The sequence below is a fragment of the Halichoeres trimaculatus genome, unplaced genomic scaffold (genome assembly GCF_033239565.1).
Source record: "Halichoeres trimaculatus isolate MK-OKI-2021-1 unplaced genomic scaffold, fHalTri1.1 fHalTri1_scaffold_12, whole genome shotgun sequence".
Lineage (NCBI taxonomy): Eukaryota > Metazoa > Chordata > Actinopteri > Labriformes > Labridae > Halichoeres > Halichoeres trimaculatus.
The window spans coordinates 15942138-15961665 of record NW_027437190.1 but is presented as its reverse complement, the minus strand read 5'-3'; the positions used below and the strand labels follow the sequence as shown (position 1 = coordinate 15961665).

The 19528-nt window shown below is 44.9% G+C and overlaps 2 protein-coding genes across 2 annotated transcripts in view; one reads left to right on the top strand and one right to left on the bottom strand.

Moving 5' to 3' along the window:
• Positions 1 to 19528, top strand: part of kirrel3l (kirre like nephrin family adhesion molecule 3, like) — a 135532-nt gene that overhangs the window by 5203 nt on the left and 110801 nt on the right. The gene's annotated exons all lie outside the window — the stretch shown is intronic.
• nphs1 (NPHS1 adhesion molecule, nephrin) overlaps positions 1 to 19528 on the bottom strand; it is a 115974-nt gene that overhangs the window by 29170 nt on the left and 67276 nt on the right. The window contains exons 2-3 of the mRNA XM_074683256.1: positions 9630 to 9824; positions 3718 to 3840 (exon numbers count right to left, since the gene is read on the bottom strand). Coding sequence (XP_074539357.1) covers positions 3718 to 3840; positions 9630 to 9824 — 318 coding nt within the window. The remainder of the gene's footprint in view (positions 1 to 3717; positions 3841 to 9629; positions 9825 to 19528) is intronic.

The window sequence follows — 19528 nt, the reverse complement described above, 5'->3', positions numbered from 1 at the left end:
TACAAATGTGATAGTACATGCAGACAACAACAACACACTTTCTATTCAATTTAGCAGACATGCACTCAGAGCAAAGAACAGACAGCAAACAAGCTGTTCCCTTAATTAACTCTTTCTGCCCCTCCTTTGTCTGCTCGGCTGTCAGCTATTTTCATTTTGCCTGCATCCACCCCTGTTTCTTTCTGTTTTTTAGCTCCATCTCTCTTATTAAGAGACATGTATGACCACAGAAATACACAAGCAAGCAAGGACTCGCTCCCGCCGTACAGACGAGAAACAGTGAGCCAAAAAATTTGATTCATTAGACAAATACAGACGGATGGATGGATAAGGCAGATAAGAAGCAGATTAGCAGACACACATCAATATGCATAAGCAGCTCTTCCCACCTATCTTTCTCTCTCATTCACATCCAGATGCACACACTCCCCCTTTTTTTCCTCCTCCTCCTCCTTTTGCACACAAACAACTGGAGATAAACTCAAGTCTATACAGTGCATGCAGATTTGCACGCACAAACACACCAACAGAGGCGAGCGAATGCACAGACAGACTGCATTCATCTCGCTTCACTCACAAATCAGGCGCCAGTGTGTGCGCGGTCCAACATGTGATACCAGGCTGACTCTGTGGAAACGATTGCAAAAGGCCCAGAGGCTGTAGTCGTCTCTAAAAAGCTTATTATGCTGAATTAAGAAATTAAAGATCAGACTTCTCAACAGCAGACAGACGCGACTTATCGGTTTTATCTATGGCAGAAAGAGGTTAGCTAAATTCCCAGATCACTCATGCATGAGGAAATAGTTTTGCTCCTAAAAGTGCATGAAAACACACACTGAATCATTTACACATCCACAATGCAGGTCTCAGGTGTGTGATCTCTGGCGATGAAAGCCTCTGAAAAAGTCGGCCTTCTTTTCCTCTTTCTCCCCCGTTCAGCCTGCGTCTCCTCCGTCCTGGGGAGGAATTGGCTCAACAACTCTCATTCTCTCACCCCCACCTGCCAACACACTAACACTCCTTCCTGACCAAAAACTGCTTCTTTTTAGTTTTGGGTCCATTATATAACAGTTTAATCCCTATTTATGAAGATACCGAGTATCTAATATGTCCCTTTAATGTCCTCTTTCCTGTTTTAGATTAGCCTCCTGCGCTAACTCCAAAGACACTGACTGTGTCACATCAGTCCAGTAGTGTAATGTGCACACCGTCTCAACACTGTACAACACTCCGTCCTCTGATGGGGTTATAGCTTGGGCAACTGTCAGAACTTTGTACGAGCAAAGATGAATAAAGTCGCCACGTTTTACGTAGCCCGCGCCCCCATTTATAAGTCGTTCCATTATTCATAACAGGGAATCACAAAATGAAGGCTCATTATATACTCTTCAAGTGCTAAACTCATTAGCTACCGCAAAAACCTCACCAAGGCTCTGGTTCCTAAAATGTCCTCTAACCTCAAACCAATGCTGGTAATAAGCTTACACACATGGAAACAGGCGCACACACACCTATCGCTGTAAGACTCAACTGAATGAGTAACACAGTCTAAAACCAGAACACATCAAATAACTGTTTTTGAATGTTCGCAGGAGGCATCAGGACGGGCATGCTCTGCGGTGAGGGAGAGAGTTGTTCATTAATAGGATTAAATGCTAAGGCTAATGGTATAAACCGAGACACAGGATGTGTCAGGTATGTGACGGGACTAGTGCGGGGTAAGTTTTTAGCAGAGGAGGGAGCCTTCGTCAGAGAGAGTAGAGGTTGTTATTGTCATGGATTACTCACTGCCACTTGATCTGCCTATTGCAGTAATCCCCTATCTAAGCTCCACAGGAAGGCGAAAACACACAGGAGTTATGTTGCACCAATGGAAATGTCTTGAAAACATCTCTTTGTAAGCCAGTGGATGGGGCTTATTGACATTTTTGCCTCCATCCGCGCTACTGACTGCCTGTGGTGATCCATCTTGAATTAGCTGGTCATGATAGCACTCCCTCTGACCCGAGAATCCAATTATTTGACCGGCAATCTCTGTTTTGTTTTCGCATTCCTCCCCTCTCCCCCCACCGTATCCCCTCATAAAGACTTTATAGTGTTTTGATTTGATGCAGGGCTTGATGGGATACAGCCATGCTTGAGTGGCCAGGGGTGTGGGGCCTTGGGAGCTGTAGTTCAGTGATGGAGAAGTCCGCAGGGAACTCATCAGAGACAGTGCTCTTCAAAGGGATGCACAGTATCCATTCCCCGATCAGCACTAACAGGAGATTGAATTCATCAGCTCGTTATAAAGCCCCAGATTAGTCACATATTTCGAATCAGTTGAGTTGGTGGGCTGGAACAAATGACCCTTTAGGACCAAGGCTACAGGGTGCTTTTTAAGTCAGCGGCTTCCTATCTTTGCCCTTTACAACAGTACAGCTGCAACTGTCCATCTTCAACACACAACAGCTGGGAAGTGCTCCCAAGACGCGGAACAAACACACCAGCTGAGAGGATTCAGATCTCAGCATGTCAGAAACACGGGCAGGCAGTCGGTTTCAGTCATGGCAAATACAACTACCAGCTATCCCTGATGCAACACGAGCAGAATTCCCACACATTTTGACCTTTTCCACAAAGCCAGAAGCAATTGTGTTGACTCTGTGTATGTGGGCGCACATGCTTGAGGCTTTGTAGAGGTAATAAATGTGGGAGCCGATCCTGCTGTGGCTGCAGGTGTAGGCCTGCTGTAGGACATGAGACTGCTGCAGTATAGATGAGAGCATGGCCATTCATAAGGAGACGTCAGCGGTCTCTGCTTCCTACCACCCCGCACCACCCACCATCCCTCCAAACGCCTCATTGATGTCAGAAAAACCTGCTTTCTTCCCAGAGGAGAGTCTGGCCGCTAGAATCACCACAGCAACCTCCCCCTCCTCTCTGTGGTCACCAAAGAGAAAGCCTAAAAGAGAGGAAGGCAGAGAGGGGGAAATTGTGCGAATGGAGAGAATAGAGAGGGGGGGGTGTAAGTAAATGAAGTGCGCTGGCAGAAGAAAGGTTCCTTTAGACTCCTTTCCTCGCCACATATGGGCTCGCTCCCACAAGCAAAAGGGACAGGGAGAGGGAGAGCGATACTTGGGTGCAACAGAGTGACAACAGGTGGTCTAATGTCGGCGCACAATTACATCTCTTCCAGCATGTCTGAGTAGGAACTTTTCAATCACTTCTGTTATAATTTATTCCTGTGCAAGGGAGAGACATGGATCACCCTGAGGCTGCCAGGGAATCCAGGCTCTGCCGATGCTTTGTAAAGTGCAGCTGCTGGTTTAGGCTGTAGACCTTTTGGAAACAAGTAGGGATGACATAAGAAATACATTTGTTTGGAAAGTTGGAAAAACTGTGATTGTCGTCATGCTTCTCACATGCTTCAAATGTGATTTGTGCTAAGCTCCTCTGTCGTAGGGACTGTTTAAATTTACTTGCAAAATTGAAGTGTTGGCTGATTCAGATGCAAATGCTTCATCTTAGGCAAATTACAGCTTGTTATCAATAGAAATGAATATTTAACAGCTCTTTATATGCTGATTACCGGTCAAGAGGTTGTGTATGTTACAGGAGTACTGAGGATTCTCATTGTGCCTTTCTACATACATTAGTTTGTTATTCACCACATAAAACAACATGTCCCTTCGTCTCTTCTTCCTCTCTGTTTGCACGTTTCATAGGTTTGCTCACTTTGCACGTTGAGCCAAACTGTCCTGGAAATGATAGCCAGACTGCTCTCCGATCGTCCTGCCTGACACTCGTACAGGGCATCGTCATCCAGTTCAGCCTTTTCAATCTGCAGATGAAACTGTCCTGGAGTAAAGAAAGGAGAATAATTACTTCTGTCAAACATTGTGGTTTCATAAGTATGTGCTGGGTAAATACATATTAATTACTCGCAAGAGGAGAGCTTTATTACTTGTTTACGGCACGCTGAATGTGACACATGCTGTTCTGAGATGTTGCATGTATATCGATAAGTACCTCCTGCAGGCTCTTTCCGTGTTTTGTTGATTAAAGATTGTCTGAATTTGAGGCAATTTTGAACTTGGGAAATGGGAAATTAACTATAAAAAGAATTTGTACAATGACGCTGGTATTTCGATTTAATAGTGTAACGCACTCTATTACTGCTGTTTGTTTGTTTGATTTGATGATTAATGGACTATTTTTGTATTTCTGTAAAGTAAAGCTGTTGAGAGCCTCCTCCTGCAGGCATTTCCATTGACATACAAGTGGCTCTCTTATTGCCCTAGCAGAGACGTTCTGTTTCAGAATGAATTTCCAGTATGATAAATGAAATCCAATTCCAGATCCACAACACCAACTGAATAAACTGTCTATTAATTGACGCCAGGCAGAGTCCTTCCCTCTGTATCTCTCTTCTGATAGTCTGGCATGCCAACAGGGCTTGATTTGTTTGATGCATTGCCATAACCTGTGGGGATTAGATGATGTTCAGTGTTGGTTCTCCAGCTCCTGATTCTCTGGCTCACAGCCCACTAACATGTGCAAAATAGTATCTTGGTCTGACAAGCACCCAGGACTAAAAATGCACGTGTCAACTAAGCTGGCAAGATAATTAACACCAACCAGAAGCAATTTTCACATCTAAGTTATCATTGAGTGCAGGGAGAGAGAGACATTGAAGTTATTAATCATATTCCTCTTTCCTGAAATTACTCACAAATAGTGCAATCAAGCTGCAGAGAGTGTGTATTTATGGTAGGGGAGATGGTGGATTGCTGCTTCACAATTTGTCTCTTTGTCCATTGCTCTGTATTTATTCCAGCAAGGGCCTTCAAAATGTTGAAATATGGTATATCTATACAGCAATTATGCACAGTATGTTCTTTCCACTGAGAATCTGCATTACTTACTGATCTAAAAGCTGAATGCATATTGTTGGGATAGTCAGAGAGGTTGTTGAATTTGTTGACTCTCACAAGGCATGTTTCTGTTAGCCTTGTTAAAACCAAACACAGCCCCTTGTGTTTTGCATATTTAGTTGACCAAACAACTGGTTTTCAAAGAAGGGGTCAGGGCCCCTGGAGAGGTCACAAGAATTTACCTATGCATGTAAAAATGTAAACAAAACAGCAGTTACTGGAAACCCTGCAACTAGGGATGTCCTGATATCACATTTTCACTTCCGATACGATACAGATACTGCAGCATTGAGTATTGGCCGATACCGATATTAATCCGATACAATATCAGCATTAAACATGAATACTTTTATTACTTATTCTGTAGTATGTCTGTCATGTTAGAAAAGGCTTGATGAAGTGATATTATCCAAACAAAGAACAGTAGTCAGCAACAGTAGGTACAAGGAAAAACTGACCCATTTATTATTAACCAATGGGTAACAGAAATTTTAACACTAAACATAAGAATATACTAGTAACTGAATAAAATAAAAAATAAATTAGAAGACCCAGAAAATAATCTCAATAAATCAAATAAAAACAGCAGGAGCGGAGTCTGGTATGGACTGCTTATATCAGAGTGCTTATATCGGAAATTTTAGATGCGTTCCGATACGATACCAATATTTGTTTTTTTGCTGATATCGGACCGATATCTGATATCAATATCGGACTGGGACACCTCTACCTGTAACAAACAAATGTACCATCAGTTTTCTGCATCTCAGCGTTGCCTCATGACCCCTTCTTGTGTGATGATTATGGAAGTATCAGTTTTGGCAGGTAAATTAACAACAACAGAAGAAACACAATTGCACATGTACACAAATTTCTGCAGACCAGCTTAAAAAAGTATCTTAGGGTCTGTGGCAGTCTGAAACCCACAGATAGAAATAGGAATAGAAATAGAAAATAGAAAATACTTTATTTATCCCCGAGGTGAAAATTCAGAAGTCACCGCAGCATTTAAGAAAACAAAAGTAAGAAAGTGTATAGAAAGTTCAAGAAGGTCCATAAGAAATTAGATGACGACATCCCGTCCACCACTCTCCAGCCAAGCCAGTCTCCACCTCCACAGGGTCCAGGACTGAGCCTCCCCAGCAGTCCGGATCCACAGATGTACATGGGCGTCTATGTGTCTGTGCGTTCGGATTGGCCTGAAGTGTTTGTGTACAGCTGTGTGCAACTTACAACCACTCAGAGTGACCGTCAGTGTCACAGGGCTCTGGCACATTGTTTGGGGTGTTGGAACGGAAAAGTTTGGGACCCCACTGACTCGAGGATTAAATTTCTTGCCGATATCTGATATATGCTGATATTTTACAACTTATTTAGCTGATTACTGATTCTGATAATTTGTTTGCACACCTAATTACAGGGATCATCAACTCTCTTCCTGCTTCTATTAGAAGTAGTGTACAGTATTATGGTGCATACCATTATCACATTTGTGTATGTAATTTCAGGTGCAAAATTAGAAAAATACTTTATAATTAAAACTGCATATTTATCTATGAAAATTACTTTCAAACAAAATGATACAAAAATAAAAATCCTTTTTTAAACTTTGATGATGCGTACCTTGTGACAATCATAACAATACCCAAAACCAGGGCAAATTTCACAACTGACATAGTAAGTAAAAATAACCTCTGTTCACAGGGAACATGTGAGAAGTGCAGCTGGACAGCAAACTCAAATTCAATCAAATGGTTTACTCTTTGACAGTAAATGTGCCTAAATTAGTCAGCTGCAAACAAACCATAAAGATGCAAAAAATTAACGCAGCTTCAGTCCCTAATCAGAACACAAATTAATAGGTGGGCTCTGTCTACACTGCACAATTCTATGAGCAACAATGTGTAGCAGAGAGGTGATGTGCAAAGGGTGTCATGTCACGCTCCTTCTGCTAACCAAAAAACACATTTAACTCATTAATAAAACATCAGATTTTCCTCAGGTAGGCAGTGTCTAGCTCTAATAAATCTGTTTTTTTTTTAAAGATGCTATGAGAAACAAATTTTCTGTGTTTAAGACAACTAATTGGATACAACGTGCCAAGGCAAGGTGTTTATCAGTACAGTTACGTAGCGATATGGTTTGAGACGTGGCATCGGGCCGTAGTGCTACCGGCAGCCCAGTGCTCCGATGTATCTGTAAGCAAATGTGACAACAAGTCAGCACTGTCAGTTCGTACAGTAGTGTAGTAGCTGTCTATATTTAGCACAGTTGGCAGCCTGGTGCTCGAAGAAGTGTCCATAATGTGTAACGTTAGTGAATCCTAGTTAGCTTTGTCCTGCCAGTCATCTACCAAGCAGAGCTAGCGTAACCTCACTCTTCATTTAATTGATTGACCCTTTCCTGTTTAGCTTTCTTCTGCTCTTCTGTCTTTTTGTCTGTCAGACAGTGAGGCCCCTGTGTCCATCATTACTACAAAATTAATCCAAGAAATTGTTTTCAGCAGGGCAAAGTCACGGATCGGTCTTCTAACTTCTAAACTTCATCAGCCGGCGTGGTGTTGTCATAGACTTTAGACGTAGCAACCTGTAACGAGCGATATTGGCGCTGATAATCTCATTTGAAAGTGTGGATAACAATCAGGCATACATCTAGAAGGGAGACTTTTGCAAGATCACTTAGAAAATCCTCACAGCCCCTTTAAGTGTTTCCTGGCTTTTGAACTTGAGAGTTCACTGAGCTGCAGCAGCTACAATATGAAACTTTCTTTTTTCACACTTTGAAACTGCTGAAGGGGTCAAACAGCCTTTAAAATATCCTCTAAGTTGACGTCTCCATTTTAGTTGGATCATACTGACTTTAAGCAGAGGGTATGTGCTATAAAGGTGATGGATGTCAAAACTTTACCTTAGATAAAACATGTTTGTGCACTAATAGATTCAGCCCCTAATCACAACATCATTTGCAAAGATTCTTTAGTGCTTCACAATCAGGACGGCTCACTTTGGCTAATATTTATGGGTGATTAAGGGAAATGAATGTAAAAATGTTGAATATTAGTAAGTTGATATTTTACATATTCAAGACTTTCAGTGAATGTGTTGTAATTGTAACCAAAGGTGTTTGTTCGTGATTGTAATTTTCTTGATTAACTGGCTGCATTCCATGCAGTTAATTAAATCACACTTTGTGGACCAATCATTGAAAATAAATAAAGAAAAACTCACTTAATGCTGAGTGTCTAGAGAGCCAATTAGATCTGTCTGTGTGTGTTTTTTTTACGGAAACTTATTGTTATGCACGGAAGCTTTTCACCTATATTTAACTTTATTGCTCTTGCAGGAGTAAACTGAGGGGGGCTGTATACTGTATCTGTTTAAATTAGGGCTGTTCTGTCCTCTACGTGTGTGTGTGTGTGTGTGTGTGTGTGTGTGTGTGTGTGTGTGTGTGTGTGTGAGTGTGATTACAGTCTTTTTTAAGCGTCTCTGATAGTGACAATCAGTGAAAAGTGGTGGAGTATCAAGTGCAGTCAAGAGTCATCTTAAATGCTTTGGCCCCTTCTCTGTGCTGTAAAGTGATTGCATACATCAGTGTGCAGGGTGCAGCTTCTTTTCCTGGTAAAGTGTACCTGTGCTGATGGCTATTTTATTCATGAGTGCCATGTTTGAGTGCTTGTCAGCTTGTGTGTGTTGTTTCCTTCCTGTCCATGTGTGTACCTCACTATTTTGTTGCCATCCATGTGAAAAGGTTTTTATTAACCCTTTGTCTGCCGGTATGCTTCACGAACTCACTCATCAAGTGACAAGTGACATTTCAGTGTTTTACTGAACATAGCTTTTATGTAAACTCTGGGGCATAAGAAAGCATGAAAACCGTGTGGGCATCTTTGCATCTCTCAGGGTTTATGTGTTGCTGGTGGTCTCCCACACTGTGCAGCCGTGAAGTGCGGCTCGTCTCGTGCGGGTTGATCAGGAACAGATGCTCTTCTCTTACACAGGATTGCCTTCTAATTGGCTATTACTTTTTATAGACTGTGGTGCAGATTCTGCAACACACTTTATTCCCTGCCACATTTCACTGATTTGCTGACACTCTGTTGCTTTAATATCTTTTTTTTTATATCATCTAAACATGTGAGTGACAGCGAGGGGGGGTGTTTGTGTGAAAGGCTGTTGATGATCAAATCACCTCCTCGGTCACAGATGCTCGCTGTATGGAGGACTAGTGTGCCATAAGGTTCTCGTAGTGTCTGGATTTCTTTATTATGGCACTCTGAAGCCATAGCAACAACATCTTCTCATTTACTTTTAGAGTAGCCGACATCAAGCTGTACGCTAGACATTTCCTGAGCTGACAACAACTCCGTAATTACTGCTAACCATAAGACCTATATGTCATAATGCAATTAGTTTGAGTCTAAGATTGGCGGCAGAATATTGTGTTAATGTCTTTGCAACACCATACTCTCTTTAGTCCTTCTAACTTTATTTTACACTACTTTTTTATTTATCATTCCACTATGATTTTTTGGATATGTGTTTCATCTTTGCCCACAAATTGCAAGCTAAACTCAACCCCAGGCAAGTTCTGATGAGGAATCCCAGCGGGTATTTTTAGAGATAATTTCAAAACTGTGTTTATACATTTTGTTTGGATAGCTTCATCAAAGCCCAAAAGGCCACAGACCTTATTTCCATGAGTGTCACTGTTTACCTCTCTTGGGGTTTCCAATCATGCTGTAGCGTGGAAAGCCTGGCAGACTTCTCTGAGGTCCCAGGAGGAGGCCATCTTTCACCCACTGCACAGTCCCTGAGGCCCGCAGCACCTCACACCTCAGCACAGCTGTGGCCCCCATCCGCACGGTCAGGTTCCGGGGCTCAGACCTGAAGGCCTGCTGAGCCTGTGTGCCTGGAGACAAAGACGAAGAGGAGGAGGAGGAAGGGTGGGATAGGATTAAATGTAAGGAGGAGGGGAAAAACAAGGGATGAGGAAATAAAAAAGGAGCAATGGGGGCATGATGTAAACATAAACCACAGGGATTCTGTCTTGAGGTCTTTTGTCTGCGGGGGCACCCCGTGGTGTCTGGCCACATTTTTCATCCTGGCATATGTTTTATTGATGGGTAGCTGCAGTGATACGGCCCTGAAAATGAGTCAATAAAGTAATTACTGCGAATTAAATCCCCCCCTCGGCCATGCAGATAGGGTATTGGGAGGAGGAAAGAAACACAGGGTATCAGAGACCTTGTTCACCTGCGGTTTTTCTTCAATGTCGATGTCCCACCAGCTAATTCCTCCTGGGAAGAGTAATGATTATCACTCTAATCCCCCTTGTTTGTCATAGGTGGGGTCGGCCATCCTTTAACCAGTCTCTTAGGTGACATTCTGTGGTGCAGTGCACTTGACTCAAGAAGGTAACCTTACAGCAGACCACCCCTGAGCCTCTAATACTGAGGCAAGGATTATATGATTATTATACATGGGGGTTTATGAATAAATTCAGTTCAAGGAGCCAAATGCAACCAACTGCATACTCCAATTAAAGCCTAATATCTAAGCGAGAATCTCGTTTAAACAATGCCCCACAGAGAAGCCCGCCTGACTCCGCTCGGCTGTTTGAATCTTGACCTTCATTGAAGCAATGACCAAGTTGTTTGTGAAGTGCATGCTCTGTTGCGTCTGACAACATGAGTGAGAGGCAGAGCTCTCAGATCAAGGCTGAACCAGTCACCTCACGTCAAATATGAAGGGCAAGATTGGCCATTACAGAGGATGCATACAAACAACCAAACACAGCGGCACATTTGCATACAGTTTACATAAATGAATACCCAGCAGAGATCTACAGTGGCTGCTAAAGTGTCGAATTCATAGATAAGGAAATAATAAATACCAAATAAAGATCTAGTGATACGGCTCTGTATCCCAAAGTGAGGACGTGAAACCTTTTAAGAAAGAAAAAACACAATCCTCAGGTTACAATAAGGTAATAAAGGCTCTTGCTCATTTTTCTGACATCCCAAGTGATACTCTGGGATGGAACAAGTTGGGTCCTATCACAAGGTTTAGGGCAGAAATTACCCCTACAGCAGTGATTTTGTGCAGCAGAAGCCCAGGGCGCAGTAAAGACATCCTCCCTGCTCCTCTGCCGGTTTCCTCTGCACTCAGACGGGGACAATTTTTACTTGACCCAAAACACAAATAAATGGACTCCCACCGGTCTGCATTCACGCTTTATTTAGAGAATTTTCAGCGTGTTACTTTTCCACAAAAACACTGCTATATAAGGCTCTAGTTCTCATCGAGTCATAAAACGGCGCTACCTCCGCTGCAGAGCCACAGCTTAGTGTATCAGTCCCCGCACGCGGCGTGCCAGATATAAACAAACGCAGGTAGTCTGCCAGGACGAAGAGACACGATGAGAACTAGAGCCTTATTTTGCGGTGTTTTTGTGTGGAAGTGACGCGCTGAAAATTATCTAAATAAAGCGTGAATGCAGACCAATATCAGATTTTTTCGGTGGGAGTCCGTTTATTTGTGTTTTTGGTCAAGTAAAAAATAGCCCCGTCTGTGTGCAGAGGAAACCTGCAGAGGAGCAGGGAGGGGGTGTTTGGTGTGAGCGCTCTGGGCTTCTGCTGCACAAAAACACTGCTGTAGGGGTAATTTCTGCCCTAAACCTTGTGATAGGACCCAACTTGTTCCATCCCGGAGTAGTGCTGCACGATTTGGGGAAAAGGTGCGATTGGCGATTAGGTGGACAATGTTGCGATTGCGATTGTGCTTGTGATTTAATTAAAAAAAAGTTGTGTCATGAGTCTACAGACTTGCTTGGTTATCATGGAGAAAAATCAAGAAAAAAGCAGAGATGGATTACTGAGGATTTTAATTGTGTGATAATTCTCAAAATATCCAAACTTACTGTATACAAACAACAATGTACAGCACAACAGTACTGTTTTGCTTGTATTCGAAATAGCACATTTATGCCACTTTTGCTTTTCATGTTTTGAAAATGACATCTTTTTGCTGTGTCATTCAACCGGTAACCAAAATAACACCAAATAACAGCGGTAGAGTTTCTTTTCGCCATGAGTGCCTCACTTAAAATAACTAAATAATTGCACAATCACACCTCTTTTGTGATTACGTAATTGCATGTGCTGACATTGCGATTGCGATAACCTCTTTTGCTATTACGTAATTGCATGTGCTGACATTGCGATTGCCATTGCAATTGCGATAATCGTGCAGCACTACCCCGGAGCATCACTTTAAAGAATTTATAGCATTAGCTTTTTAAAGCAATCATTAGCTATAGCTGTGAAACGGATAACAATTATCCAGTTTGTTAGCCTGTACTTTAGCATGTTAGCATAGGATACATTTTTATGTTTCTGATATGAAAGACCAACTGAAAACATGGTTGTTGCTTCCTGTTTTGTTTCACTAACAGTCAGTAGAAAGTCATTATTCCCCAGCTTTGCCACTTGTAACCACTCTCTCCACCTCCTCCTTTAGTTTTCTTTGCTTGAGCAGCTAAACTATTTTCCAGCTATGTGAGGTAAATATCTGTGTTTTTCCACTAAGAGCTGTTACCTCCACATTTATGAGCCTTTTACCTATTGCTGAAACAAACATATAGATTTCTCCAGCTTTGTGAAAAATGAGCAAGCTGGACTGTTTGAACAAAACGACTCAAACAAAGCCTTTGCTTTTCATTTTGAAGGAAGGCGTAATAACATAATTGACTGCTACTTTTCATTTCAGTGCCCCAGTTAGCTGCCGTGGTAAAAGCCAGCATACACAATACCAAGAAGCTGGAGCTGCAACAGCTAAATGGAATGCAGCCATTATTAATTAATGCCATTAATTACACCTGCATGCTTTCCTGCAATCACCTGTCAAAATGTAAGCCCTGAAATATTGATTTCCATTCTGTACTCCAAAGTGGATGTCGGCGTATTATGTGTATGTAATGCTCCTGAACCTTCACTCAGACATTTGTTTCTGGAGTAAGTAACTGTCACGCCAGTGTTATCAAAAGGTTCTGGTCTCATGTTTAAAGCTGAATCTCTCTCTGCTGTCATGCAGTAGCAGTATATGATTAAAACATAGAATAATGTTTTCTCAGATTTTGTCATCTGACTCTGGGATTAAATCCAGAGCAGATATTACCCAGTAGAAGCATTCCAATGATCTTGCTATTATTTATTGTCCATATAAAATACTCAATGCCTGAGGTAAAAATAGGTGGAACATTCCGTCAAGGATAACAGTCTCAGTATCATACCGCTCACACTGGAACAATTCACCTTTAGCTGTAAACTGCCAAAACAACAACCTGGAAGTAAGTCACTACAGTCACATGCTGTAAACCTATTGGGTAAAAAAAACATTTAAGGCAATATTTGGATTAAAATATTTCCATAAAACACTAATACCCTGGGACTGTGTTCCCCTGTTACCATGAATAAACGGTTTAACAAAATGTGTCTTTGCACCTTGGGTTGTATTCAAAGGAAACTCAACCTTGGAAAGACAGTCAAAGAGATCAGCTGCTGTTTACCTTTTGATGAAAATATGAGCAGTTAAAAGTTGTAACCACTTTGATTTGCAAGCTGACACCTGATCAGCTCAGATGCAATGAAACAAAAGAGAAAGGAGGAGAAGGTGTCACAATGAGCTGTGTTTGATGGCGCAGTAAACAAGACTAAACGGCTGTGATGAGATTAACCAGGTTGGTTTAAGTGTCTGCCGATTGCATTACATGCATCCTTGTAAACCTGTGTGAATTGATGATAAGCCAGATAGAGAAAGAGGATCATACAGGTAAACAAACAGGAGCGTTTATGTTGGAGTGAATATTTAATTAAAGCTTCAATAATCTCAAGGTTCCACACAGACAGCACCTGAAAAGGGCATGCTTACTATAATGAAAGCTCCACGGTGACATTTGATTCTCTTACCCAAGATAAGACACAGAAAGGGTAGAACTGAGGGAGACACGATCCATGATGACAAGAAGTCCATTTCACCACCAAGTCCCAAGCTTCAACAAACCTGGAACAAGCAGGGGAATAAAAAAACTCATTGAGATAAACAAACAGTCAAACCATGACACCTAAAGCATGAATAGAGCAGGAGTGTGCTTTTAGAAGTATCTGCGTTAAGTGGTGAAGTTTAGTAAGAGGCATCAAATGAAGGCTGTCCTTTTAATGTTGCCAGTCCTTGTTTGTTTTAAGTTTCAAAGTGTTGCTTGCGTTTGAAATACTATTTACAGGGCCTTCAGTAGATCACTCCTGGGTTCTACAACCTACTTTCAAGGACAGGCATGATGGGCGGTTACCATCAAATAATGAAACTTTTTTTCTATCCATCCGTCCATGCATCCATTACTGACATGCTATAAAATTATATTTTTAAAGGCCATAAAGAATCTGAAAAGGTGGGAAAAAGGTGTATTCAGCATTTTAACTGCTCTTAAAATATCAGTTATGTGTCAGCGTACGTTACGCCAGTTTGAGCATTGTGTTGAGTCACATGAGTGCACCAATTCTGTAAAACTGTACATGAACTTGAGATAAGTTGTATACTTTGTTTTTTCTATCTTCTCTCCAGCACAAACATCAAATACTGCAGAGAAGCTGTCTATAAAGAAGCTAATTCATAGGTTTTAGGATGAAACGCAAAAGTATTGTTGTGTTTCAGCATCTCGTTTACATGGAATCAGTGTAACAGTGTGTCAGCCGCCCTTCAATGGAAACTTTTGAAAATGGCCTCCAGAGTGATTTTTTCTGAAACTCTGCCGCCACTGTTGCCCTGTAAACGGCAGGTTGTAGTTTTCAGTGGAAACGATGACATCACATGGGCATGTGCATACAACAGTACAACAGTAGCGTTGCTATGGTCGTCGCAGACTGCTGCTGATGTGCTTGTGCTGCTGAATCTGTTGAATCTGTTGACTGTCTTTCAACAAAATGTGCATCTGTTGCACCACTTTTGAACTTGGCATTTGCCAATCCACTAGATGATTGTATATTTGTATGGCTCTTTTGTTGGTCATTGACACCAAACTTTTTTGTGGCTTAGGTGATATTTTTGCTACTTTTTCTCCTGTGTTTGTCTGGAGATCCTACATGTAACCATGGCTGCATTGTTTACATGTGAACTCAGAGAAGGAGGTGAGGACGATGTGATGGTTCTCAGGTGTGAGCTAAGAAGTGACGACATGGATCTGTCCTTCCATCCATCGTTATTGGGAACTTAAGATCTATCTCCAATAAGATGGACGAGCTAGCTGTGCTAGCTTGTTTTCTTGATTGCTGCTGTGACTTCAATTTCGTTGTACTTGTTACAATGACAATAAAGTTCTATTCTATTCTATTCTATTCTATTGACCCAACTCTACTTTGGTGGAGATCTCCCAAAAAGACGCTTCTGGACAAGACAGATATAGCACCAACTACAGGCCTGGCATGCTTACTACAGCGTCTTCAGCCCCTCAGCGTTTCTGTTCATCCATCCATCCATCCATCTTCTTCCGCTTATCCGGGGTCGGGTCGCGGGGGCAGCAGCCTAAGCAGGGAAGCCCAGACTTCCCTCTCCCTAGCCACTTCGGCCAGCTCTTCCGGGGGGATCCCAAGACGTTCCCAGGCCAGCCGAGAGATGTAGTCTCTCCAGCGTGTCCTGGGTCTGCCCCGGGGTCTCCTCCCGGTGGGACGTGCCCTGAACACCTCACCAGGGAGGCGTCCGGGAGGCATCCTCATCAGATGCCCGAGCCACCTCATCTGGCTCCTCTCAACGCGGAGGAGTAGCGGCTCTACTCCGAGCTCCTCCCGGATAGCCGAGCTTCTCACCCTATCTCTAAGGGAGAGCCCGGCCACCCTACGGAGGAAGCTCATTTCGGCCGCTTGTACCCGCGATCTTGTTCTTTCGGTCACTACCCAAAGCTCATGACCATAGGTGAGGGTGGGAACGAAGATCGACCGGTAAACAGAGAGCTTCGCCTTCCGGCTCAGCTCCCTCTTCGCCTTCCGGCTCAGCTCCCTCTTCGCCACAACAGACCTGTGCAGAGTCCGCATTACTGCGGACGCCGCACCGATCCGCCTGCCGATCTCTCGCTCCATCCTTCCCTCACTCGTGAACAAGACCCCGAGATACTTAAACTCCTCCACTTGGGGCAGGATCTCATCCCCGACCCGGAGAGGGCAGTCCACCCTTTTCCGGCTGAGGACCATGGACTCAGATTTGGAGGTGCTGATTCTCATCCCAGCCGCTTCACACTGGGCTGCGAACCGCTCTAGAGAGAGTTGAAGGTCACAGCTTGATGAAGCCAACAGGACCACATCATCTGCAAAAAGCAGTGATCCAATCCTGAGGTCACCGAACTGGACCCCCTCGACACCCTGGCTGCGCCTAGAAATTCTGTCCATAAAAGTTATGAACAGAATCGGTGACAAAGGGCAGCCCTGGCGGAGTCCAACCCTCACTGGAAACGAGTCCGACTTACTGCCAGCAATGCGGACCAAGCTCTGGCACCGGTCGTACAGGGAACGGACGGCTCGTAACAAGCAGCCCGACACCCCATACTCCCGGAGAACCCCCCACAGGACTCCCCGAGGGACACGGTCGAATGCCTTCTCCAAGTCCACAAAACACATGTGGACAGGTTGGGCAAACTCCCATGCACCCTCAAGAACCCTGCTGAGGGTATAGAGCTGGTCCACAGTTCCACGGCCAGGACGAAAACCACATTGCTCCTCCTGAATCCGAGGTTCGACGATCTTACGGACCCTCCTCTCCAGTACCCCCGAATAGACCTTACCAGGGAGGCTGAGGAGTGTGATCCCCCTGTAGTTGGAACACACCCTCCGGTCCCCCTTCTTAAAAAGGGGGACCACCGCCCCAGTCTGCCAATCCAGAGGCACTACCCCCGATGTCCACGCGATGTTGCAAAGTCGTGTCAGCCACGACAGACCCACAACATCCAGGGCCTTAAGGAACTCTGGGCGGATCTCATCCACCCCCGGGGCCCTGCCACCGAGGAGCTTTTTAACCACCTCGGCGACTTCGACCCCAGAGATGGACGAGCCCACCCCATCATTCCCAGACCCTGCTTCCTCCAAGGAAGACGTGCCGGTGGGATTGAGGAGGTCTTCGAAGTATTCCTTCCACCGATCCACAACATCCCGAGTCGAGGTCAGCAGCGCACCGTCTCCACTGAGCACAGTGTTTACAGTGCACTGCTTCCCCCTCCTGAGATGCCGGATGGTGGTCCAGAACCTCTTCGAAGCTGTCCGGAAGTCGTTCTCCATGGCCTCACCGAACTCCTCCCATGTCCGGGTTTTTGCCTCAGTGACTGCCGAAGCTGCATTCCGCTTGGCCTGTCGATACCTGTCTGCTGCCTCAGGAGTCCCACACGCCAAAAAGGCGCGATAGGACTCCTTCTTCAGCTGGACAGCATCCCTCACCACTGGTGTCCACCAGCGGGTTCGGGTGTTGCCGCCCCGACAGGCACCAACCACCTTACGGCCACAGCTCCGATCAGCCGCCTCAACAATGGATGCACGGAACAAAGTCTATTCAGACTCAATGTCCCCTACATCCCCCGGAACACAGTTGAAGCTCTCCCGGAGGTGGGAGTTAAAGCTCTCTCTGACGGGAGATTCTGCCAGACGTTCCCAGCAGATCCTCACGATACGTTTGGGTCTACCAGGTCTGACCGGCATCTTCCCCCACCATCGGAGCCAACTCACCACCAGGTGGTGATCGGTTGACAGCTCCGCCCCTCTCTTTACCCGAGTGTCCAAGACATGCGGCCGCAAGTCCGATGACACGACTACAAAGTCGATCATCGAACTGCGACCTAGGGTGTCCTGGTGCCAGGTGCACATATGGACACCCTAATGCTTGAACATGGTGTTCGTTATGGACAACCTGTGACGAGCACAGAAATCCAACAACAAAACACCACTCGGGTTCAGATCGGGGGGGCCGTTCCTTCCAATCACGCCCCTCCAGGTCTCACTGTCATTGCCGACGTGAGCGTTGAAGTCCCCCAGCAGCACTATGGAATCCCCAGACGGAGCACTCTCAAGCACTCCCTCCAAGGACTCCAGAAAGGGTGGATACTCTGAACTGCTATTTGGACCATAGCCACAAACAACAGTCAGGATCCGTCCCCCCACCCGAAGGCGGAGGGAGGCTACCCTCTCGTCCACCGGGGTGAACTCCAACGTACAGGCACCGAGCCTGGGGGCAACGAGTATCGCCACCCCAGCCCGCCGCCTCTCACCATTGGCAACTCCAGAGTGGAAGAGAGTCCAACCCCTCTCGAGAAGGCTGGATCCAGAGCCCTTGCTGTGCGTTGAGGTGAGGCCGACTATGTCTAGCCGGAACTTCTCAACCTCGCGCACCAGCTCAGGCTCCTTCCCCGCCAGAGAGGTGACGTTCCACGTCCCTAGAGCTAGCTTCTGCAGCCGAGGATCAGACCGCCAAGGTCCCTGCCTTCGGCTGTCGCCCAACTCACACTGCACCCGACCCCTATGGCCCCTCCTGCGGGTGGTGAGTCCACGGGAAGGGGGTCCCACGTTGCCTCTTCGGGCTGTGCCCGGCCGGGCCCCATGGGAACAGGCCCGGCCACCAGGCGCTCGCCATCGAGCCCCACCCCCAGGCCTGGCTCCAGGAGGGGGCCCCAGTGACCCACGTCCGGGCAAGGGAAACGCTGAACCATTGTTTGTACTCATCATAAGGGGTCTGTGTGAGCTACACTTTGTCTGGCCCCTCCCCTAGGACCTGTTTGCCATGGGAGACCCTACCAGGGGCATAAAGCCCCCGACAACTTAGCTCCTAGGATCATTGGGACACGCAAACCCCTCCACCACGATAAGGTGGTAGCTCACTCATGGAGGGGCGTTTCTGTTCAGACAGAGATTTTTTTCCACTGTGTTTTTTGCTTTGGGTTGAAACGTTATGTGGATCTCATCTCTTGTCCATACAAACCTTTCTCAAAAAAGAGCGTTACATCACTGTCACTGTGTCACATAAATAGAATAGAAACCAGAAGGCTGGGAATGATTGAGTTCAAGACAAAAAAAGTTCAGGATAAATAAAGCTCAGACTTTTCTCCAAAATGGGAAAAACAATGTAAGGGCGTCAATGCGGAAAGGTGCTACAGCAACCCCTTGACAGAATGTGGTCAGCAAACACCATGAATCATAGAGTTACCACAACTTTGCACTCATACACTGACCCTGCAACAGCTTATCAAACAAGGACACTGTGCCACCTGTCAAAACAAGGTGAGACGTTCTCAGCAAAAAGTCTGGTTGTCTTTTCTGAATGTACACTCAGACAGGACTAGATTCCCCGGCACCAGATATACAGAGCAAACTGCACTTCATGCTGTTTACAGGTTTCACCCCAGGCCTTGAACATACTGCCAAAATTGCAATTTACTGTAAAGATTAGAACTGTTTTTTTTGGTCTTGAATTAATCACTAGGAAAGTTTGGATTTCAGTCTGCAGCCAGTGCTCTGGATCTGTGCCCCATTGCATCCATTGCATCCAATACTTCTCTTTATTTGACCTGGAAGAGCCCACTGTGGATTTGAA